Genomic DNA, 25,111 nt, shown 5'->3' with positions numbered 1-25,111 from the left:
CACATTGTATTGCTCTGCGCACAAAATACACTTTCCAAAATCAAGCTTTAAAGAAATATTATATATTAATATGATTTTTTTACTTTGATTATTTTTTTTTTAAATCAGTCCGAATCAAACATATCAAATATTCATTTATTTTCAGAATTTTAACCCTTTAAATGCCAACTTTTTGACTTGATGCCACTATCTTTTTACATGAAAAAGAAAAAGAATTCTTTTCAATTTACTACATTCACAGAAGATTATTATTATTATGTTTATCACAGCCTGAATGGGTACACTTAATTTAACAGTATGAATATCACAATTTTGCTTTAACAGTCTATTTAGATTTATGGTAGCAGCTGAGCTGGAAATTCCAAAATTAATCAAAAATACACAACAATGCCAAAATGTATGCCATATGCATGAACACAGCCAAAATGATCAAAACATAAAGAATAAAAAGCACGTAAAATGCACTCAGCAGTCCGTTAGCGTTAACATCTTTCTCTTGTTGTGGTATGTATTTTAGTTTACTTGCAAAGTCATTGGATGAATCTCACCACCTCTTTGACTTGAGTGCATGTTTCACGACTGTGAAATTCAGTCTTTAATATGCAGCTATCGTCTCCAAGAGCTTGTTTATTCCTGCTATTAACATACATTTCGGAACATAAGTGGACAGTCAACACATCTGTTCATGACTGTGTCTATCATCCGTCTCCAGCTGAACACTTGTTTTCTGATTTCATTACTGCCAACATCACACACTAAAAGTTCAAAGGGCCTTCGCACAGCTGTTGTGTTCACACTCTAAATACATTAATTTACAAATTAAAAATGATACAATATTTGTAGTTTTGTAGTTCTTTGCTTAATGTATGTGTGGTGGGAGAACCACAAACATCCAGACTGACTTATTTAGAGACCTTACTTCTCCTCTTTGGCACTGTCTAGAAGGTGGAATTCAACTGTGTAGAGAATAAAAGCGAACATGTATGTCAAAGAAAGATAATACTTTAATAACACAAACACAGGATATTATATAACATTCTGTAGGGAGGACAAGAACCAGCAAGCGAACTGACTCGTGCTCAGATCGTATTGTACCTATCTGATAGCCGCAAGGTGAGATTAAACTGTGCAGAGAACAACAACACACAGGTATGTTGAGGGGAAAAAAAAAAACAAAAAAAAAAACTCAAATTATTGTTCCGTAAGGTGGAAAAAAAAGGATTACAAATGAAAGCGAAAGAAATTTTTCCTTTACTTCCAGTCAGAGAGGGTTGAGGCAAAGCAATGTTACATATTTGGGAAGTGCTGATCATATGACTGGATAAATGATATGTGTTATCCTGCACAAGTTGTGTGAGATATTCTAAACCATGAATTGGATATAGTTTTGCTGTTGTTAAATGTGGTCCTCATTTACTTCAACTAACTGCCAATGTTTGAAGTTTTTGGATTCTCTGATCAGCCAAGACATGCAAAAATAACTAAATATTCTTTACAAATAAAGGTCACAAGGCATGAGTAACTGATAAAAATGATGATTTTATGTGTGAAGTATTCCTTTATCAAGAGTCTGTAGCGTTTTGAGGGTTTTTTTTATTTGAAAACTTAATTGTAACATTAATTTTTTTAAAAGGATCAAGGAAGTTATGTTAATTTTTATTTTCCTTATGGAGTGAAGTTGTGGGTATTGAAGAAACTAGCCCAGCTGCCATTTCTAAAATAACATAGTATAAGAGCTGACTTTGTCATTGGGAGTTGGAAGGGATATGGAATGAAGTGACACATTAGTGAGACGCCTGCCAAGCTGTAGAGCACTGTTTAAGACGAAAAAAACAAAACAAAACAAAAGCTGCTGTGATACTGCAAGTCATCACTACCTTTCTAGCAGCTTTTTAGCCCACAAAAATGGGTGCTTTTTAACAACATATCACTTTGTTTCCTGCCAGAAGAGTGCCATCAAATGTGTTTTTTGTTGTTGTTTTCTCCTTGCACTTTCTGCCAGGATAAAGCCATCTAGTGGTGTAGAGGAGGGTATATACAGGTATGCAGGGTATACCCATCTCTTTTTCTAGCCATTCACAGTACACTGGCCTATTAGCCAAAAAGCCACTGGAATATATAGGACAGTATACCCACTAAGGTACCTACTGATACTACACCCACCTCATCAACTACCCTTAAGCCATTGGTGCAATGAAAAGTATCTAGCCCACCTTGAGCTTTGTTTTTTTTTTCTAGGGTTGATAGCTTAATACATGCTTCTAGTATTAAATCCTTTCGCTACTCGTAAGACAGACAGCATTGAAAACAAGTAATTGATGTTTTCTTTTGTTTGTGTGAATAGAGATCAATCGCTACAGCAATGGCTCTATCCGGAGTGTGTATGAATATCGTCAATGCCCGTCATATGAAAGATGGCCGTGGGACCCATGACAACCCCGAGCGGTTTCTCAACCAAGACTACGAGCAGCTGAAACAGTACTGTCTTATCAAACGGGTGAGGTACATTGACGACATGTTCCCGCCTGACAGGAGATCCATCGGTGAAGGGGTACTGTCCCCTTCTGACCTGGCGAGAGTAGTGTGGCTGAGACCAACAGTGAGTATTCAGGTCTTTGATCCCATAAAACACTGAATGTTGATGGTTAAGAGAGTGAAAGTTCTCTTTTGCTTAATGCATTAAGCAAAACAGCATTATTATGTCAGCTCAACACTTATTTTGGTGGCACTAGCAAACCTTTCACATAACCATCACTGAATCGTGTTAATATTTAAAAAGTACTGCTTGATGTACTGTATTGGTTTATAAAAGGTGCTGTCAACAATTCCTCTCTCTCAGAAAATTGTTCCCAACCCATATTTTGAAGTTGATGGCGTCTCCAGGTTTGACTTCGGTCAAGGCTTAATTGGTAGGAAAATTTCTTTATGCGTAATAATTCATAAATTGTCTGTCCATCAATGCAATCTTGAGATGCAAGCACAGACCACAGACTACAGTAGGGCTCAGAAGATACTGTACTAATGTGTTTTCTGCACTCTTTCACTCAGGGGACTGCTGGTTTCTTGCATCTATCGGAGCTCTGACGTTCCAGATTGACATCCTTAAACAGGTTGTCCCTCTTGAACAAACATTTGATGGGGACTACTGCGGACTGTTCCACTTCAGGGTAAACCGACAATCAATGCCAGCAATATTTGTCTAAAAGTAGGCTAGCTTCTGCTAAATGGTTCATTGTGCCACAAAACATATTCCCTCCTCTCTCAATTACTCAGTTCTGGAGATTTGGAAGATGGGTGGATGTTATCGTTGATGACAAGCTACCGACAATTAATGGCAGGCTAATCTTCGTTAGCTCCAAAGATCGAGCAGAGTTCTGGCCTGCTTTGATGGAGAAAGCCTATGCCAAGTATGAAAAAAACAATGTACTGTTTGTCATTAATTGCATTCTCAATGTGATATTTGTATCTTGGCAAGTAATATCACACCCTCTTGTGTCAGAGTGTGTGGTTCCTACTCGGACATGAATGCTGGAACTCCTGCTGAGGGTATGGTGGACTTCACCGGCGGTGTTCACTTGTGTTTCGATCTGCAAAACCCTCCCCCAAACCTGTGGGAACTGATGTACAGAGCTGGCACATCCACATCATTGATCGGTTGCGGTACATTGCAGGGGGTAAGCGCAAATAAACCCCTCAAAACTAACACTGTCTGATTCTTTTTGCTTTTAGAACTCACACAGATCAGGGGCCCGTTTCAAAAAAGCATCTTAAGGCAAATATGATCATAGCCAAAGAATGTGCTAACATAACCATAGTTAGAAAGACTGTTTAAGTATGATCTTTCAAAAACATTGTTTTTATGTTTTGCATTTCCACAACAGCAGCCTCATTCTTTGGTATTTGATCGACGAACGCTTGATGTGATGACCTTTCTGGCTCCCAACGTTTTTTTTTGTCAAAAGCAGCAAACTAAACACATTATGATGGCAGTGTTCCATTTACAGGAGGTGTGTAAACTCCCTGTTCATACATGCACATGGACTGAAAGACTAGAGAGGTGCTAGGATGTCAGCCTCTCAAGTCTCAATAAATCAGGGACATGCTCACTGAGATAATGTATATAAAAAATGACCGACAAATCTTTTTTTTGTATCCGCTGCGGCAACAGATGTACACGGCTCATACTCAACATTTCCTTATGCGATTTGAGTGTTTAAATAACACCTGAAAGCTACAGACTCGCCAGAGGAAAAGGACATCCTGCTGCTTTTGAATCTGTATGTGTAAAGTAAAAAGTAAAGTGTATGTCAAGTGAAAACGACCGTTACAGCGCTATGGCTAGTCCAAAGTGCTACACCTATGGCATTCTCTCAAATATCTGACATTTTAGATTTTTTTTTTTAAGGTAGTTACTTTATTATTGTTTGTTTGCATAAGTTAAGAGTTTTTTTTATTTATCTTTATGTGGTAGAAGATAGCGTGCAGTCAGGGTTCTGCGTGGGTGCACTCTAATTAGATGTGAAAGCCGTTGGTGCAGCTGTCACACACAGCAATCCAGTTCATTTTGACTCTTCATATAATTTTCACATTTTATTTGGCTCAATGCACAAAATTTGTGAAGGCATGCTGATCTAATGAGGTTAGCTAATTAAAACATTAACATTAACAGCGAAGAAAGGAAAATAACAGTGCCCTAGGGATAACTATTCTGTAGGCTATACCGGGAGTTAGTGTTGCCCTGATTCCCTTGTCAAAAGCCTATGGGATTTTTGCACTGGTTTTTGGATTATTGTAGATAATAAGATCTGTAGCAAACAAATGTTTATGATAGTTACATGTTTTATTCAGCAAAAAAATCTTCACAAGTGAACAGCTCTTTTAAGTCTTTATGCAATCACCAGAATAAAAAAGCTAACGTAAGCCTATAAATGAACTACACCACGGTCACATGACTAAACATCCCTCCCAAAACAACTGTAAAGCCATGTTTGGTGTGATGACATTTTGTAGTCTCATTAGCCACTTGTCAGCAACCACCTTTTTTAAGTCACAAAAGCACCATAGATTACTGGTGGGGTATTTATTGATGTATTTTATGTCATAAAAAAATTAATTCTTGAGCACGTGTAAACCACAGACCTTATTTCAGGCTTCTGAATAAAAAAAAAAAAAAAAAACATTCACAAAAAATCTTTTGACACAAGGGAACAGGGTGCTGAAATTCCAACTACTTTCTATGTTGTTTAACTAATTCCTGTGGCACTCTATATGAATCATTATTTACGGCTGAAAATGTCATGTTCTAGGACAGTGTACCTGCTAAACTAAATGACCTAACAGCTCTTTGTAACTATGACTTGTTTGAACATATAAGGCTAACTTTCAAGCTAAATTACACATACGTTTTAATGTTTTTAGTAGCATCAATATTTTTGTCTATCATTACTTTTTTCCTTAGCTATGTTTAATTTAAGCGAAATGTTAAATCTATGGAGCCTACGGTTCCCAATCAGTGATTAAGATACACAAGAGATAGACCATCACATGTTTGTCTTATGTTAACTTCATTTATTTTGTGGTTAGTGAAAAGTATGTCATGTAAGATCACTTGCAGTTATAACACACAAGGTGTCTCCTTCTTTTAGGAGACATCTGCCAACACTGTGTTACCAAATGGACTGGTTCAAGGCCATGCCTACACTGTTACAGGTTTGAAACAGGTAAAGAACTCCATGTGTATTTAAGGTATTATGCAGTATATTACCAGCAGTTAGCAGTTTAAGCTCTGCAAATGATTGGGTTGATTTATAGAGTTTTAGGGTAAAAAAGGTCTTAAGTTGGCCTCTACTGTATATTTGTATATATTAAAGGAAGTAAGCACATATTCAAGTACATATATTTTTATGGCAAATAACAAATTCTGTTTTCTCTGGTTATTACTAATCAGGTGATGAGCAGAGGGGAGCTGGTAAACCTGGTGCGCTTGTGGAACCCCTGGGGCAGAGGAGAGTGGAACGGAGACTGGAGTGATCGGTAAGAACAACATTGAGTGCTGTGACTGTTTCACTGATAAATCACTCTGACTGAGGAAAGAAAACAGATTATTATCTTTGGCAACATTTGTTGCACACACATTTCTTAGGAATGCTTAGTCAACAATTTGTCTGCTTCTTGACTCTAATCTCTACAGTGACATATTAAATAATTATGTTTTTGTAAGTCATGTGTAAGGGACTTTGGGACATTTTGAACATACATGGGAAACATTTGTTGTTGTTTGTTGTTGTTTTACCATAAAAACCCTCTCATAATTACAATACGGTTGTACCACTTAACAGCAAAACATGACCACGGAGGCCAAGTTTTGACAGCTCCTCTTCATTCATATCTTGGAGGCTGTAATAAAATAAAGATGTGATTTATTTTATATCAGTGAATGTAAATCTATGCTGGTACACTGTCATTGCTTTTCATTTTAGCCAGATGAACAATAACTGTCTTAGTTTTTCCATCCAATCATTACTGCACTCAACCTTACCCACTGATTGCAGCAGGTTACAGGTTACAGGTTAGGCTGATACATCCAGTTCACGGGTCATCCAAGTCATGCTTGATCTGTGTGCTCTCTTAAGTTTGATATCTTTCTTATGTGCAGCTTTATTTTTGCGTGACATCTAATATAAGCATGTTATCTAAGTTTGGAACAGAGCCTTGAAAAGTCTCTGTCTGTTTTGTTGTCTTGGCTATTTGCACAAAACTGGTTTTGGAAGTTTTCAGTTCTGACGAGCTGACTTTTGTGCTTGTTGACATTTTGTCAACAGATGAACTGTTTGCTTTTTCAATTAGAGCTAAGTATGTGTCAAGCACCCAAAACACTGGATTTTTAAATATTTTTCAACTTCATACTTTACTATGACGTTTTTGATCATTTTTGGACGACATTTTATATTATGAAGATTTTTATTAATTCTGGTCTACATACAATGCTATGATTTTTTTTCAAATTTTTTCCACGATTTTTCGATGACATGGTATACTGTGACATTTTTATGGTTTCTGAATTTGGATTTTACAGCATCTTAAGTTTGTTTTTCTCAGACCTTCTGTCCTTTCAAACTCCATGCCACAGGTTTAAAAGTTTTACATTACTACGAAAAACGTCCAGGCTCCATGCCAAAGCTGAAATTATTCCTCATCTAAAACTACCACACAATGGCCAGGATTTGTGCTCAAAAACAACCCTACTCACCAGTGTGCACTATTGGGCCTGCGCTTGAGCCCACTATTTGAATAGTGACTTGCATCCTGATTAGGGTTGCAGCAAAATACCAGTTTTAAGGTATGCTGTGATATTAAAGTCAACCATTACCATAACATGTACATTTGCTTATCTTCGGTGTTGAAAAAAAAATGCAATTTGACGGAGAATCCCACCTTTATTTTAGTGATTTTCAAAAGGTAGAATTTATAAATACACTTCCTTTAAAAAAATGATAAAACGCTTGTTCAACCAAAACTAACTCTTCTGTTTTCATTCCACTGTGATGCCTTGAAACCCCAATATTTTCAGGACGGTTATTATACCCTGAAAATCTCATACTGTTGCAGCAGTACTCCTAATGAGAACAATTGATGAAAATATTGCCTCTCCTCTTTCTTCACTAAAAGCTCACCTTTATGGCAAACTGTGAGTCCTGAGGATCGGAAAATGTGCCAGTCAGTGGCTGATGATGGAGAATTTTGGTAAGCAAGCTGAAATCAACTTTTGACAATTTTTTGTTGTCTCAACAACTTTTGTGTAAACATTTAAAACTGACTGTACCACAGTTTTACATACAACAAGTACAAAAAAGTAGGTACCTGTAATCACTAAATGCTATCCATACATATTGTTTCATAAAGGATAAATTTCTATGGTGGCAAAGACAGGCATTATTATTGAGTGATGATGTACAAAGTAATTCAGTGTAACTATTTAATTGTAATAAAATGTAGATTGAGGTTACAATTTCATTTCAATTTCAGTACATCTAAAAATGTTTCTCCAGATTTCATTTATCCACATTTCACTTGCATGTTTTATCTCAACTGACTTTTCTTTGATGGATCAAGTGAATTTAAAGGCCATAAGCGGGCCGACAGCGAGCGCTCGCAGCCCTTGTTGCCGATGTTTTTCTTCTGCCATTGTGCTCTTAACAGAAACATTTCCTGATGGTTTGTGCTGTTGTTCACTTGCACACAGTAAATATGATTTGTTCTTTCGTTATTGGGTTGTGTTGTTAATGTGCTAACTAACTAGTGTTCTTCCAATTTCCCATTTTGAGTGACTATTACAGACAACCTCTGTCTGCTGGTATGGGGGCGTATTTCCTCTCACGCAGGCACAGAACATACGTGCTGGTTGGCCGTCAGTTTGATGTGTTCCTGTGAAACTCTTTGGCCAAGACACGGTGACATGAGGCGACACAACAGGGCGTCACGGCCTTTAGATTTAAAAAATGCGTCATCTAACCGAATCTCTGACATTGACAGGGTGACTGAGGCAGACTTCTGTAAGTTCTATTCAGATCTTGACATCTGCTGCCTTTGCCCTGACTTCCTTGATGGAGCTTCCTCTTGCCACTGGAAGACCTCCTACTATGAGGGGAGATGGGTTGCAGGAACAACTGCCGGAGGATGCATGAATAACCTCGGTACGCCCAGGACATCTGAATTTATGCAAAACTGTCCCCTCCAAAGCAGTAATGGAGACTCGAGTGCACTAACAAAAAATGTAATGATTGTGTACAAGCAGTGCAACACTTTTTAAATGTTTGCATTAGGGGTGTCAACGTTTACAATTTTTTCTACACGTGTAAACGGGACTTCTAATCAACGTGTACCCGGTTACACGATTTATGATCTTTTTCTATCGCAGTTGCGCTATATAACCACTAGATGGTTCTGTCTCCATTCAAATACCTCCTAATCTCATTAAATCAAAGCCATTCCAGTAGTTAGTTATCGCACAGAAACGTTTATTCAGCGAACAGAACTTAAAAAGTAGGCAATCCATCTCACCATTTAAGGCTTAGACCTACTTATGACAGAAAGTAAAATGAGTTGAAAATAAAATCATCAATTTTGACAGACAAGAAAACGTACAAGTGAAAGCTGGAAAAGGTTTAACCTTCTTTTTTAATCATTGTTTTAACTATTGCTCACTTTTGTACAATATATTTTTTTAAGCTCCGCTTGTTCATCGCTTGTTGCTTGTTGTCCATGCGGCCCCGAGTCAACTTGAAGTGACGCGACACTGGTGGCTGTGGCTGCGTTTTTTTTTAAATATCAACGTAACATTGCCACCTGTGCATGTATTATGTATGCGGATAACTGCATTAGTGGGAACATTTAAGTGTATAGTTAGTTAATGTTATTATCTTAAGCTTTCAGGCAACATTATCACCCCTAAAAATACTATTGGTGAGAAATGAACGAGGAGGAGGAGAGGAAAAAATGACGGGTAAACGGTTATTGATTTTTCTGAACGGTTATGATTTGTTATCCGTGTACCCGTTTACACGTGTAGATGTTGACATCCCTAGTTTGCATGTTAAACTGCATTATTCATTCATTCTGTACAATTTAATTGACCATTAACAAATAGTAAAAAAAATCCAATTCACCTTTTTAGAAGTAATCAGATTCAGTAAACAGATTCACCCTTATCTTGACAAAATTGTAAAATGCTAAATTGTTTGACTCTTTGCCATCCAGACACTTTCTGGACTAATCCACAGTATCGGGTCAGGATTGATGAACTGCTGAGTGAATGTTCTCCAAAAAAAGATGACAAAAACATGCTGGTGTCTCTGATGCAAAAGCCTGACAAGAGAAACAGGCGCTTGGTCCAAAATCTTCACATTGGATTCTCTATATTTGAGGTAAAATTACCTTATTTTTGTTATATTAACAGTGTTATAGATATATCATGTGTTGGCAAAGGAAGCAGCTGTTGAAGACAGTCGAATGAATCAAAGCAAAAATAAAACCATTCTGTGGCACTGTGAACGATGTCGGTGCCAAATCATAAAGTTAGCATTTATGTTACATTGCTCATCTCATTAAGTTTTAATAATGTATCATTATTTGAAGTGATGTCTATTTGCATTGTTTATATGTTTTCACAGATTTATGATTTAACTCAAAGTCTTTTTTGTCTCTCACATGAACTCATTTTCCTGATTTCTTCTAAGGTGACTGAAGAAGTAAGTAAGAAGTTCAGTTTTTAACCACCTGCATTCTGCAGCCCTATTAAAATCTGCATAGAAATGACCTCCACTTCTTATGGGTATTACAGTACAAGACACACAGGGGGAAGTTCCCAGCCGCCTTCTTCAGCAGAAACAAGCCTGTCGCCCAAACAAAAAGCTACATGAATGCACGTGAGGTGATGGAGTTCCTTTTGCTAAAGCCCGGTGAATACCTGATTGTGCCGTCCACCTTCAATGTTAATGAGACAGCTTCCTTCATCCTGACCATCCTCTCCAAGGCAGAGACCCACATCCAGTAAGTCACTCACAACCAGAATCATACTGAACGCATTCAGCACCAAAGGCAAGATCCCTCCACCATCCCAGTCTGCCTCTAATCTGGAAGGCTCCTGACCGCTTTCTTCCTTATTCTCGTTAGTATTCTGTTCACAAGACAGCAGCCTTCCAAAATGCATGGGTCATGCACAACTAACTGGCTCATCAAATGTACGAATTACTGCATTACTTTTCGTAGGAAAACCTATCAATAGTGCATGTGAACTGCCACACATCACATATTACAAAAGCATTTTATCCAAAGAACAAAAACACACTGCAGTTTGACAGGCGGTGTTAGGCAAGTTGAGCTGAAAAACTACACTAATTACTCAGCAGCAAAACTTATGTGTCAAAGGTGCCTTTAAACAACTCCAAAGCACAGAAAACAAAGCCATATTATCTCTCTATCAATGCTCTATTTAAGACTGCAAAAAAGCTGAGCCTCAAAATGTCAAAGTAACAGAGAATTAATGGGATTGGTAACTTAACCCTTAGGGCCCGCTTTAATATTACACACACTCGTATAGTTATGCACACAAAATGCGCTTTACAAAATCAAGCTTTGAAAATCAAATTAAAAAAATATTATACATTAATATGATTTCCTACTTCCATTTAATTTTTAAACCAACACCACTCCTAATCCTAAATATCAAATATCCATCAATTTTTATTTTTAACCTTTAAATGCCAGGTTTTTGTCATGATGCCACTATGTTTTTAGATGAAAAAAACAACACAAAAAATGAATTATTTTCAATATACTACCTGCTAAGTAGATTTTTTCTTCACAGCCTAGTATATGTCAATGATTTGCATCGACATTGATTTTGATCTTATTTGTGCAGTGTCAAATCCTCACACTCATACCACTCTGCACACAAACTATGCTTTTTAAAATCCTATAAACTAATATAAAAACATATGATAATATGATTTTCTGCTTTCATTGAGTTTATTTTTAACTAACATTAGTCTTTATCATAAATATCAAATATCCATCAATTTTCAGAATTTTAACCCTTTAACTGCCAGGTTTTTGTCATAATGCCATGTGTTTTTAGACTAATACCCCCCCCCCCCCAAATATTTTCAATATACTACATGTTAAGTAGATTATTTATTTTTGATTATTGTGAGTCCAGAAATAATACAATGCATTTTTTTTAAGTTTTGATGGCTGTGGGACCAAAATTAATAGTATGGATGTAACAATTTAGTTTCCACAGTGTATTTTAAACTAATTGTAGGAGCTGAGCTGGAAATTCCAAGGTTGAACAAAAATACACAATCTTGCCAAAATGTATGCTATATGCATGAACACAGCCAAATTTCAGAAATAAGGAATGAAAAGCTCATAAAATGTGCCAAACAGTCCCTAAGGGTTAAATGTCATGACTTTCACACGTTACTCCCTCACACTGTTTGTTACCAAAGGGGATCACATGACCGTAACGTGTTACTCGTGTACTGCTGTCTCGTCTTTCTTTCCAGTGAGAATTCTGGTGGCCATAACCACGAGCATAAGGAAGACAAAGAGGTATGATAGATTAAGATAAGATTTTAAGTACATTGGCAATGTTCAAATTATGTTTGTATTGCTGTTATGTTGCACGTTGTTTACTTTGTTAATTGTATTAATAGCATTAGTAACACATACATGTTGAACAGTGCTTTTTTCACCTGAAGCTAAAAGCACTTCATATTTTGCAGCCCATGCAAATCCAGAATGGAGGGGATGACGAAAATAAGAGAATCTTGTTCCGTCAATACTCTGACCAGGTAATTTGTAATTATCTATTACTGAATGAGGTAAAACTATGGTGATTGAGCCTAAGGCCCACTGATGAAAGCTCTTGCATTTGCAGTATATCAAACTGAATTTCTGTGGCAATGCATGGGGGAGAAATCACAAGCAGCGCACACTCAATAAATAATCTGCTCTCACACACACTCTGAAACACACACACACACACACACACACACACACACACACACACACACAAACTGTGCTGTAGTAGCCCTTTCATATCACCCAGGGGCATAGATTTCGTTATAATATTTATGTGGGACACATATAAAACAGGGGTATTTGGGATTCCTCCACCAAAGTTTTTAGTGCTTAACATTCTACTTTCTGGTGATTTTTTAATGCACTGATTGGTGCATTATCTGCATCAATTCAAGATGCAAATGTCTTTAATTTGGTCAAAGTCCTTTGCTACTTTAATGTTTTTATTTGGGGGGGGGGCAAGTGCACAAGTTCTAAAAACAGAGGGGAGCATGTGCCCTGCATCCCCCCTGAGATTTGCGCAGATGATCTCGCAGCTGTAAGGCTCATTGAACAAGCTGATATAAATTAATTCAAGCCATAGTCTGCCAAACACCATAATTTCTGCCAAGGCAATAATTCAACATTTTGAATAATCTGCTTATTTGCTTTGTGGCATTACTGTGTTTTATCGACATTTTAAAAATACTGCTTAAGCTTTGCGCAAATCTGTAATGGACCCGCCTCATGTCATGCAAGCTTTTTGGAAAAGGGGCTGAATAACGCTGCAAATTTAGGACAAATTTTTTTCGATGAAAAAGGGCATGACCATTTTAAAGGGTTCCCTTGACCTCTGACCTCAAGATATATCAATGAATGCCCACTTTATGCAAGTCCCATCCAGTTTTTTCTGTAATTTGATTCCTAATCAAGACAATCTGGTAAGAATTGCTTCACCTTGTCAATATGGACTTCAAAACTGTTTTGAAATGCAAAATAATGGAACTGAAAACATGTGACTAAAAAATGGGCTTCACTATAGAAATTCTGCGATGAATCACAATTTAAGATCTAAGTCATGATTAAAGATATAACGTCAAACACTGTTGTTTGACCAACCTAACTGATGTTTCTGCTGAGCTTACTTTATGTACTGTGTTGCTTGCCTGGATTTAGTATCTACAATATCTACATCTGGGGGTCTCAAAGTATCACAGACCTAAGATCTACAACTCAGTCTCACATCAGGTTAACTCAGTTAACTAGGTTAAATGAATTTTCTAAGTTCAGAAGCCAATACAGAATACACACAATCACCAACTTAGGGAAAACAGAAAGATATGTTTGGGCTATAGGATCATTCTGTCCTGTACAAAATATATTTGTTTGAGACAAATATAAAACTCAGGTATAACCAAAATAAAACTAAACACAAATGTCAAGTAAAATTGCATTAAATCAGCTCTTAGTTTTGCTAAACAGAAGTTAATTGGAAAATTGCTCCAAAAATGCTCTCATTTGCAGTTATCCGTTTTTCATAATTTGGTTTCCTTCCACATAAACTTAAGTTTCCTTAACATCATTAGTCTCTTTTAATCTTGACTTTCTTTGCCTTACATGTTCCTTTAACGTTATTTCTCGACTTTGATTTTCCTTATAAAATCAATTGTAGTAAGTTTTTAGTCTGTCTTGAGCCCCAAAACAAGAAATCACCTGAGATCTTAGTGAATTAAATGCAAAAATATAAGTAGCAATCTTCCTTGATCAAGTCAAATTTAACTCAGTTCCTACCGGCCTCCATGACAGAATGAGGGGCTCCGCGAGCAGCGATGACAATCTGGGTGGTAAGCCAAGCAGCTCCATGATGTCACAGATGAGGTCATCCCTCAAAAAAAAAACCAACCTGCACACAAGTGTGAAGAACAGTCACATATCCATTGCTTAGAAATACAAGAACTAAAAGAACTAAATGTGCATAACACTTACAATAACTTGAACTAAACTGTCCCCCTTCTTCCCCATATACACATTTCAAATTAAATGCACATTCACTTTTAACAGCATTACATGCTATCTCAACTGCTGGGGCATGCACGGTTTTGGTGTTCACGCTGACAGCATTGTTGCTGCAGAGCTGCCGGTTACTGTAACTGTCCACAGTTAAAAGCACATACTCTACTCATTTATGAAGCAGCAACATAGTCCTGCAAATACTTCACAATAAAACACCTTGTGTCATCAATTTAAGGGATTCTGTGGACAGATATGCTGGCAGGGTGCTTTTATTTTGAAACAGACAGGGAAGGTTGATTTCTTCATGTCTGTGACGGATATAGACATTGAAACTAATGTTGCAAATTGTAATCACTTTCCTCAATCGATTATTGGTAAAAAAAAACAAAAAAAAAAAACCTAACAATCCATGGATGAATTTATCATAGTTTGAAAAAAAAACAACATAAAAGCATATTTCAAACAACATCAAATGCATTTTTTTTCCTCAGTCAAAGCTGACAGCAACATATTGCATATACTTTAACAACATTTCATAGCCTATTGATTGATTAAATTTCACATGTTCAATTCAATTTCACATGTTCATGTTCAATTGTTATCATCCCTAATTGAAGCTGTAGTGAAGGGAGGTATAAAGTCAGCGTGACCATTTAAACTCCATGTTCACTGACTATTTTTTGCTGAAAACTATGCACATCACGCAGTAAAAATCTGTGATGTTTTTCTACATGTCCCTAAGCTGAGCAGCCGTGAGCCATGCCTGAGCAGCGCTGCTCACACCGGCACTGTGGCTGCTCTCACGCACGGGCCACGACTGCATGGGTAAGCAGTTTGTGTGCACTGTGGAACCTCTTGTATTTTTTCTCTGCATCCATGTGAACCGGTTAGAGCAGCTTCACTGGTGGAATGAGCAACAGCTCAGCTGCTGCACATCTACAGAAACTAAGTCTTGACAATTCTTTCCACATGGCGTGTGCAGCTTTCAGCAAATATAAACAGTAAAAATGGTCTGTTGATAATTATATTGACTCTATACCACCTTTTACTACAGTTTCAGTGTCTTGCGACATGATGAATTACAAATATACCCTTTTCATTTCTTCCCTGGTGTTTTTCAAACATATCTAATTCAAACTCTATTCAAACATAATTTCAGCAAGCATGCATGCATAGAGGGAAAGACAAACTGCAGGGGAAACATGAAGAAATGTAATGATGGTGAACACGTTACACGTGACACATATTATAGCCACATTAAGTATGTTATGGATAAATTTGCCACAAGGTTACATTTCGTGGACAATTATCCACAAAAGAATATTAAAAAAAATCTAATTTCACACAGAAAAATCCATGTTTTTCCCACCAAAACTTTCAGTGCTTTTTACTAATTCCGTATTTTTTTCAGACCTGGAACAAGTGATTGTGGTATTTCATGACTTTTCCAGGTTTTCGATCATAGACATATAGACCAAGTCTTTGCCGCTCCAGTCCATTGAAACTATGCGTCAGCACAGCCGCCATCTTTTGTCAGTGGCAGCCGCATCTACTCACTGCATTAGACAGTGCAGGCAGAGGTGTATCAGTGATTAATATCATCATAACTCACTTTTTAAAGATTATCAAGCTGTTTGATTAGTTTAAAATGGCAGACATGTATTTATAATATAGAATAACTGGTTAAATGAAAAATGTAAGTTTTTATATCAAAATGCCTGACCCAAAATGCTAAATATTAGCTCTATGAGTAAATATAAATTCGATGACCAATTCACGTGTATATATATATATTGCAAGCATTTTTAGCACAGTGTAACATTGTTGTATTTATGATAATTACAAACAAAATTCTCTAGACATTTTCCCCTAATTTTCTGATAATATTCTTCTAATTTTCCCAAGCGTCTCCCTCCTTTCTAAGAGTATTCATTTGCAAAATAACTTTACATTAATTCCTTGTGCTACCACCATCTGGCAATTATTTTTGCAAGCGAGTAAAAACTGAACACACGTAGAATATATTTCATGAATTAGTCATGGAACTAATATTTACTATCTACATTAGATGCATATCACACACACACACATATATATATATCATACAAGCAAAACTATAGCACAGAAAAAAATAAACAGCTAAAATAAGAGTACTCATTAAAACCGGGAACTGAGGGAACGCTACCATAAGTGATAAAACACCAAAGGCAGGATAGAACCAATAGATAAAAAATAAAAATAAATAAACAAATAGAATATTAATCATAAGATTTAAAAAAATGAATGCAATACAATATTCAATACTCTCAATAGTTGATAAAATATCACTTTAAAAATAAATAAATAAATAAAAATAATATAATATCACGTGAAACAGAGGGAAAAAGTATGAATAAATAAATGGTCAATAAATAAATAAGTAAAATATAAAAAACACAAACATTTGCTGAACCATATTGTTGACAATACAGTGTGTTGCACAGCTTCACACAGGAGTGGAGTGTGTGTTTGTAATTGTGGAGATTTGGTAGTTACAGCTGCAACAACGCTGCAGCGTGAGCACAACAAGCGCGCGAGCCGCAGCCGTGCGCTGAGCTGAGGTTACCCTCGCGCGCTGCTGCCTGTTTGAGCATCTCCGGGTGTAAACTAGCTAGCTAAAGGGTAGCTAACTGGCGAGCCGCAAAAAACAGCAGCTATGTTCTCTTCATTTCTCCAATTATACGTTTCTATTTACACCATGCATTTGAAGGTAAAGTAATACACAATTCAGTTAGCTCTAAACAAGCCCTAAAAGCTAACCCGCTACACTCCATTAGCTAACCCACTGGGATAACTGGGAAGCACACGCCGTCTCGTCCCGAAGTTCCCTTTCCACAGTTACTCTGCAGCTTAACAGTTTTCTCAATCTCTTACTATGGCGACACACCAGCTCCACTCAGCTTATAACTATAACACACACACCTGTCCGTGTCGCGTCTGCTGCATTTACACAGGCGAAACCAGACCGAAGCTGCTCTGCACAAAGCTGCGCCATTCTTTGCCCGTGAAGCGTTCAAGGAACACCAGTAAACCAAAGCCTTCAGTAAAAACTTACTGTGAGGCATTTACAGAACACCTGTAAATTGTAGGGTCTGAAAATAACTCATCTTTCGCTGCTATTCGAAAGGGCTGCCTGGCAGCAAAGCAAAGCTGTGAAAACTTTCTAAATTTGAAGTTCACTTAAACTGATATAGATTTTTTCAAATGCATGTCTTTATTTATTTATTTTTATTTGCTTTATCATTTTTTTTTAAACATGGCTACTGAACTAACCAACTGAGGCAGCATTTGCTCAGAAACGTTTGATTTATGTAAATGGCGTGGGGGTTTTCTACATGGAAGTTATTGTTTCAAACATTTTACTACTATCTTGTACATTTAATTAAAGTAGAACTAGACTTTTATGTCTGCGCTGAATTTTCTATTTGAGCTTTGTTATTATTCTTTTGGTGTTATATAAAGGTAATCGAGATTTTGAGAATATGAAACCATAAATAAGTGTCCTTGTTCTGATTTCATTTCCAGTATGAAGAAGTGGATGCTGAGCAGCTCCAGAGGCTTCTAAATGAGAACATCGTGAAAGGTTTGTAATGTAAAGAGGTTCAACAGCATATGAGCTAAAAAAGAAAAAAAAAATCAAATATAATAATCCTGTGTAGAACTGCTTTGTTCATAGATTTTAGCCAAGCATCAGTGTTCTGCTATTTCTTTCTTCTATTTTTATATAGATGTGAAATCTGGAGTCTTCAGCATTGATGCCTGTCGCAGCATGGTTGCTCTGATGGATGTATCCTCTCATGTAATATTCATTATGAATTTCATAATGTACTGGAAAAAATATGATTGTTTTTCTTTTTTTACATCTCATGTGTCACTTTGCTAAAGGTAGAAGCTCTCACAGTAAATGCAGTTACATAAAACACATCATAGTGTACATGCCAGAACCTGCCTGCCCTTTTGGTGGTTTCACAGAATCAGATTTCAATGTCAGACTAAGACGCGAAGCAACATGTGCAGCTCTCATTTCTTAATGTCAGGTTAGACATCAAATAGACCGACTGGCAAACTGAACGGCAACGAATTTCTTCGTCTGTGGAAGAAGATCATCGATTACAAGGTTTTCTTTTTGCTGCATTCAGAAACTCTGAACCCTGAGCAAAGTGGTTTGCTTTAGCTTAAAACATGGAGGAAAAGGCTTTTGATTAACTTGGCAAGAAATGTTTCAAATATTGCAAAAAATTAATTGGTTTAAAAAAAAAAAATTAAAAGCTGGGGGACAAAAAAAATCCAGAAAACTATATCTTTAATTGTCATAATTGTATATTTAAAATTATGTTGCAGAATTTTTACTTTTTAAGCTGTTTTTTCAAGTAATTCCCCTGTTTTTTTTTTTGTTTTTTTTTTTTGTTTTTTTTAACTTTTTCAAACTTTTTTTGCTTCTTCATGTAATATTCTTGTATTTTTTCCTACTTACTTATTTTTAATTTGGGGGTAATTTCTTCTGAAGTTGCAAATTGCCTTCTTTCCATGTTTTTGAAAGAAATCAAGCCAATTAGCTCAGTTTTAAAGGGCTAAAAATCTTATAAAAGGAAGCTTAGAGTTGTTGACCTTTACATAGTTACTATCTTCTCTTTTATCAGGACATTTTCTTCCGCACTGATGTTTCACAGACAGGAACACTGTCACTGAGGGAGCTGAGGAATGCAATCATGGCTTCAGGTAGACGATCAGCTGCTGTCCTGTGATTTATCCTCCTTATTTTAAATCTAATGATAACAATAATAATACATTGGATTTATATAGCGCCCTTCTTGAACTCAAGGTTGCTTTGCAAAAAAAAAAAAAAAACAACCCCAAAAAAGTGTAATGAATGGTGCAGAACTTAAAAATCTTATGTATGATCTAAGCAGCTAACTAACATTATCTCTAGCATGCTGCATGGCAACCAGACAGAGCCTCTAATTGAGACAGGCCTTTATTTGTCCAAATGTATCGCCACACCAGGCTAGTAAAAGAGACTAGGCATCTAATGGGGATGAGGCTTTTAACTGAAGTTTCATGGTATATTTAATTTCTGCCCCCTGAATCGTACACACTGGACCTTTAATAAAATGAAAATAATCTGCAGCATAGTCACTAATGAAAACAATAGTCAGTAGCAGCCCTAAAATAAATATACCTAAACTTTTGTTCCGTGTATGTTGGTTTAGGGAAGAGCATCAGTGATGACATGCTGAATTTGATGGCTCTGCGCTACGGTGCCTCCTCTGGACACATGACGCTGGATAGCTTCATCAGTCTCATCCTTCGCTTCGACTGCATGAGCTGTAAGTACATTTGGGCATCTCCTGTTAGCCGACAGTAGGTTAAGTATAATACAGACTAAAAACTTTTTAATACTTCGAAATAAACTTAAGGGCTTTCTGCCAGGAAGTCAAGTGAAGTAGCATGAAGGGCAACAAAAGTCATGTAGATGGAAAGTTGTGTGGGATGAATAGATAAAGCAAAAGACTTTCATCCGCAAAACTGGGGTTTGAGCTCCATGTGAGTCAATGTCAGTTTAATGTTGTATTCTGACATTGCTGAGAGGCTTAGTAAAGATGTCCAGCTCACAGACAGGAAACATCTTGTACAAAAGCCGAAGCTTTCATTTTGGAACTACTTGAACAATAAAGGGACATCTTCATTGGATGTTCAAGTAACTATCATTAAACATTACAGTGTTTGCTGCCTAAGTACAGCTACTAGCATGTCTGTAGACTATTAGTTGGTTCAGTTTTAACATCTGGAGTGTATTTTGGGCTTTTCAATACCCGCAGCTTACTGGGATAGCAAGGGAAAGCTACTTTATAGCAATGCACCATAGGGTGGGCAACAATAACAGCAGGAATCTCCAGTGCATTTCACCTTATCATAGTTTCACATACTGTATGTGGCGGTACTAGAGTGCAGCAACTGGTACAGATGAAAATGGTGGAACTTATCTATATCAGTTTAAGTGAATGATGGAACTTCATGGCATGTGACATCTCTGACTCCCACTCCTTGCCTTTATAGTTTCTGAAGTCATACGAATTTTTGTCTTTCTCAATAGGTATCTTCAGACAATTGTCTGATGGAACACACATGAGTCTCCGTGAATCAGAGGTAATAAAATGTATTCTGAATTTGCTGGTACTTTTCATTTCTGTCCATTCACAATCTGCAGAACAATTTCTGAGTGTGTTTTATACTTAAAAAAAGCTACTACATTTGTAGGTCCCTGTGATGAAATGATCTTGCTTTTCAGCAGAGCCAAACATGCAACACAGCGCAACACTAATCTGTCTCCTCTTAATTTGCAGTGGATGTACCTTTCGATGTACACTTAACCTGACAGAGAAGATGAACAGCAGGATTCGTTTGTAATTACAGCAGCAGATGATGTGAAAAAATATAATTATGTCTTTATGTCTCCAAATGAGCTACAACAGGGTATGAAACAACAGGGCATTTACTCCTAACTTTGCTTCCTTTAGGGGTGTAACAGAAAAATTCCCACTGCAAAGTAGAGTGGGAGAACAATTGGAAGGAACATGAAGCGCGATTCATTTGTGAAAAAACACTTGTTAGAGATAGTACAGTGGCCAAAATATGCATAGCATCAAATGCAACAAAATTTCAAAAGTGTGCTTTTATTGTTAAGGTCTTTACACACTTGGGGTGCAGGAAATAAAAAAATAAAAAAAAACATCTCTGGTGTGCAAAGGCCTTAACTGAGGTTCAAATGTTACATTTGTCAAAAAATGCCTTTTTTTAAATTAAAAATTGAATGTGGATTTAGGACACTAGATCACAGTTAGATCGTGAAAATAAAAAATCAATCAAGTTAATAAATTGTTTTTTGTTACACCCCTAGTAAGTACATGTATTGAGAAATTCAGTAATGTGAAAATATACCCTGTCTGATGATACACAGCAAAGATGCCATATCTTTTTATGTCTACATGTTAGTCTTCAGTTATTTGTGCTGGATTTTATATTTTACTGCAAGATGGAAATAGTTTTTGTTTTTTTCCTGCCATGCTAGCATCAGTCAGTCCGCCATTTAATATCACAACAACAACTGGATGGACTGCCATGAAAGTTGATACATACATTCAGGATGCTCAGAGGATGAAGCCTGCTGATTTATGTGATCCCTTGACTTTTTCCTAGGGCCATGGTGAGGTTGATTGTTTATTAAACATTAAATTAGTGCTAATTGGCAAATGTGACACAACCTCCTAAAATGACTCATTTGGTCTGATAACATTTTGAGAGTCTAAAAAAGACTCATGTTTAGAGCTCAAGTGTGGAGGATTCAGAGGAATCTATTGGCAGAAATGATAATAATATGTAACGTGATTTTCATGAATGTTTTCATTAGATTATTAACACCTAAAGATAATAATCATTCCGTTTTTCTGGCCTTACAATGAGCCATTTACACAGAGTGGATCCTGTTTCTACAGATGTCCAGAATGGATAAACTGAACACTGGTTCTAGATAGCACCATTCACATTGTCATATTTTCATGTCAACCTCTGACATCTTCTTGCTTGGTCCAAAAAGTGATGATTGGTTGCAATGTGCAAACCCACCACTAGATGCCACTAAATCCTACACACTGGACCTTTAAGTTTTTTTCATCCCCATTCAACATTACAGAGCAGTAAACCAGAACTCAGCCACTCTAAGTCTCAAGTGTGCCTGCTCTATGATGCTGAAGATGAAAAAACTGAACTTTTTTGGCTTTGTGTGCCACCTTGCAACTTTTATTTAATGAATAAGGTCCCACCTCCAGTGCAGCATTAACATACAAGAATTTAGCTCAAAGCACCATTGTGTCTAAGTACATCCTCTCAAAGCTGCTAGCATGGCTGTAGACTCTTTATCTTGTTAAGTCTCTCTGATGGGGCACTTTTATTTTTTTAAAGTGGGTTAATGCATATTTCTGTTTAAGGTGGTGATAGACTTTTATTTTAATAATTTTGTACTTCACATAATAAAGACATTATCCAAACCGGTACGAAGATGTGTCATCCAGGTCTACATAAAAATCAAGATTAAGAAACTAACTCAAGAGACATATGCTGCCTTTTGATTAGTTCTTTGGAGACTATTCATGAGTAGCGCTGGATTTGATGGTGTTAGAAAAAAACCTGTTAAAGCCGACCAACACATTGTCATCCAAATGCGTCACATGGTGCCGCTTCTCTTTTCTTTGCTTTTCTTTTGAAAAAAGAATAGGCTGTCAGGACACATCATGCGCTAAAGATACAGACACACAAACATCACATATTTATTATGTCTTTATTCATTTCAGGAATAGCAGTTTAAATAATGATTGTATATAATGCAAGCAATTTGAAAGATTTATTTTTAATTTATTCTAATTTATTTTTAATTTATTTAACTTTAGCTTTTAATAATGATTGAGCATACATTTTAATATTAGCAGAATATAATTTCAAAACACTAGTATGAAGAAAATAGCCCCAGATCACCACTAAAAACATATTATTCTAATTCCTGTGATTGTTCAATAATGTAACTTTACAACATTATGTCATAGAGTGAAGCAGGAATTAAGCAATAGCAATAAACCAATTCCCTTTATAATAGATATAATAATAGATCATTTTAATAGATAGCTAACTGAAAATGTATTAAAAATGTAATAGTCACTGTTAATTGATTAACATGACTAGTAAGTGACGGATGGATTTAGGCTAGTTGTTGAAGTATTAGCAGCACAGTTGTCAGCAGAGCAGCCAGGGATATGGATGCTGGGTGTCCTACAAGCTGTGCTCCCCCACTTGTGGTATTTTCTAGAAATAAAAGCCAAAAATATATATTTACACTTCATTTATCACAGAGGTCAAGTTATACTTTCAACAGTTCTTGAAATCATTTGCATGGTTGAAAAGCAAAGCAAGGGTTAAGCCCCTAAAATGGCAGTGTAAGCAAAGCCATACTATTTACTCAAAGTGGGTAAATGTGCACTGTAAGATGCTTACCTGGTGTTACCCCTGCAGTGACAGCAGTCGCTGTGTTTTCTGTGGATGGGATTCAGTTTAATTAGACGGTGCATTGTGAAGTAAAACAAAACCCAGCAGCATCACAGAAGAGGCTGTTCTCACAAACTGTTCCCATGAAAAGTAATGCACCAAATTTGTACATATTCCAACGTATTTTCTAAGGCTGCGATTACGTGACCAATGCAACGACAGGAATGAACAAGGAAACAAGTCTTGTAAAGAAGCAGATTGAGATGGTGGATCACAAAAACCTAGACTTTTCCCTTGGACATTGCCCTGGAGACATGTGTTTGGAACCATGTGAATGTGTGAATGAGTCATTTTAAGGTATATTTCTTTTCCTAAACCTAACTAAAGTAACTTCTATTGCCTAAACCTAACTTAACCTCCTTAACTGTAAGTAAGTCAGTGACATGACTTCTTTCGCGCCAGCTGGTATGATATCATATGAACTGCTGTGCTTGCATTTTCATAGGATATCATGCAACCCGTTCTGTGAGAATACACTGCAAAGAGGCAAAACTGCACCTTTAACAGTTCTTGTCAATGTTCACATGATCGAAAAATAGATACAGCAAGGGTAAAGAAATTAAACTGGCAGTTTAAGCAATGCTATATAATGTCTTTAAAGTGTGTTAATGTATTCTTTAAGGTAGAAGCAAGTCGAAGTTGTTCACCTTGTGTTGTTGCTGTAGCAGCTGTAGCAGCGTTGGTGGTACCGGGTTTTGCAGTAGTGCCGGGAGTTGCAGGGGTGCCAGGCAGGGGTGTTGTAGTAGTGCCGGGTGTTGTAGTAGTGCCGGGTGTTGCAGCGGTGCCAGGCACAGTTGTTGCAGCGGTGCCAGGCACAGTTGTTGCAGCGGTGCCAGGGGGTGCAGTGGTCAGGGTGGTTCTGATGGTGGTTAGGCCTATTTGCAGTTTGTCCAGGTTTTCCTGTGTCTGCAAGTTTCTCCATCTCTCAACTGCAGCATCGTTCTCAAACAACTTCAGATCTTGTAGATGGCTACCAACGAGGCCTCTCACTTGGTCCACGCTCAATTTCTGCTCATTTCCAACAAAAAACAGTAGAAAAAATTGGTCTGAAGTCTTCACACAGTCATAACTATGAAAATATCATAGATTTGAAAGAAAGCTGCTTCATTTCTTTTCCCTAAATACACTAACTTTAGTGTATAGGCACCTGAAAATAAGTATTGTTGCTTTCGTTACCTTAGAATGAGCCATTTATGTCTACATGGGGAGCGGGTCCTCATTTACAAGGATCGCCATGTTTCAACTGTAGACCAGAATGGACAAACCAAACACTGGCTCTAGAATTTTAGGTTTAAATGCCCTCATCCGTTTGTTGTGGAGAGTAAGAGACCTCTGTGCATAATCTGGCTCCTGGTAAAAACCTCCTCAAGGTCTGAATCTTAATTTCTTAATTTATCAAAAACTCGAGCACACATTAGCGTGTAGTGGGCGAGCTGCCTGTTTCCAACATGCTGAACAGCATAGGAGATGATTTGATGATTTGTGACGTAAGATGGCTTTATTCAGTAATTTTACTAGTTTAAATCAACGGGTTCTTTTGTTTTGGAGAGGAAGAGACCTTTGCAGAGAATTTGGCTTATGGCAAAAACCTCCTGAACAATGAACACTGAAGAAATTCTAGCAG

General features: G+C 36.9%; 2 protein-coding genes across 3 annotated transcripts in view; one reads left to right on the top strand and one right to left on the bottom strand.

Moving 5' to 3' along the window:
- LOC121953760 (calpain-8-like) overlaps nucleotides 1–22,445 on the top strand; it is a 30,733-nt gene extending 8,288 nt beyond the window's left edge. The window contains exons 2-22 of the mRNA XM_042500981.1: nucleotides 2,345–2,599; nucleotides 2,840–2,909; nucleotides 3,049–3,167; nucleotides 3,274–3,407; nucleotides 3,500–3,674; nucleotides 5,646–5,720; nucleotides 5,948–6,033; nucleotides 7,669–7,743; nucleotides 8,533–8,693; nucleotides 9,757–9,923; nucleotides 10,236–10,247; nucleotides 10,340–10,548; nucleotides 12,066–12,111; nucleotides 12,285–12,353; nucleotides 17,920–17,977; nucleotides 18,123–18,181; nucleotides 18,437–18,511; nucleotides 19,035–19,113; nucleotides 19,605–19,721; nucleotides 20,489–20,541; nucleotides 20,739–22,445. Of these exons, the coding sequence (XP_042356915.1) occupies nucleotides 2,363–2,599; nucleotides 2,840–2,909; nucleotides 3,049–3,167; nucleotides 3,274–3,407; nucleotides 3,500–3,674; nucleotides 5,646–5,720; nucleotides 5,948–6,033; nucleotides 7,669–7,743; nucleotides 8,533–8,693; nucleotides 9,757–9,923; nucleotides 10,236–10,247; nucleotides 10,340–10,548; nucleotides 12,066–12,111; nucleotides 12,285–12,353; nucleotides 17,920–17,977; nucleotides 18,123–18,181; nucleotides 18,437–18,511; nucleotides 19,035–19,113; nucleotides 19,605–19,721; nucleotides 20,489–20,541; nucleotides 20,739–20,765 (2,103 nt within the window). The 5' untranslated portion in view covers nucleotides 2,345–2,362 and the 3' untranslated portion in view covers nucleotides 20,766–22,445. The remainder of the gene's footprint in view (nucleotides 1–2,344; nucleotides 2,600–2,839; nucleotides 2,910–3,048; nucleotides 3,168–3,273; nucleotides 3,408–3,499; nucleotides 3,675–5,645; nucleotides 5,721–5,947; nucleotides 6,034–7,668; nucleotides 7,744–8,532; nucleotides 8,694–9,756; nucleotides 9,924–10,235; nucleotides 10,248–10,339; nucleotides 10,549–12,065; nucleotides 12,112–12,284; nucleotides 12,354–17,919; nucleotides 17,978–18,122; nucleotides 18,182–18,436; nucleotides 18,512–19,034; nucleotides 19,114–19,604; nucleotides 19,722–20,488; nucleotides 20,542–20,738) is intronic.
- A 270-nt stretch (nucleotides 22,446–22,715) lies between these two features.
- The window catches only part of LOC121953318, a 49,304-nt gene continuing 46,908 nt past the window's right edge, over nucleotides 22,716–25,111 (bottom strand). For both annotated transcript variants that reach the window (XM_042500337.1, XM_042500338.1), the window contains exons 134-136: nucleotides 24,135–24,495; nucleotides 23,437–23,475; nucleotides 22,716–23,247 (exon numbers count right to left, since the gene is read on the bottom strand). In XM_042500337.1, coding sequence (XP_042356271.1) covers nucleotides 23,144–23,247; nucleotides 23,437–23,475; nucleotides 24,135–24,495 — 504 coding nt within the window. In that variant the 3' untranslated portion in view covers nucleotides 22,716–23,143. The remainder of the gene's footprint in view (nucleotides 23,248–23,436; nucleotides 23,476–24,134; nucleotides 24,496–25,111) is intronic.

Source organism: Plectropomus leopardus, chromosome 14 (genome assembly GCF_008729295.1).
Source record: "Plectropomus leopardus isolate mb chromosome 14, YSFRI_Pleo_2.0, whole genome shotgun sequence".
NCBI lineage: Eukaryota > Metazoa > Chordata > Actinopteri > Perciformes > Serranidae > Plectropomus > Plectropomus leopardus.
This window is presented reverse-complemented; position numbering and strand designations above follow the sequence as displayed.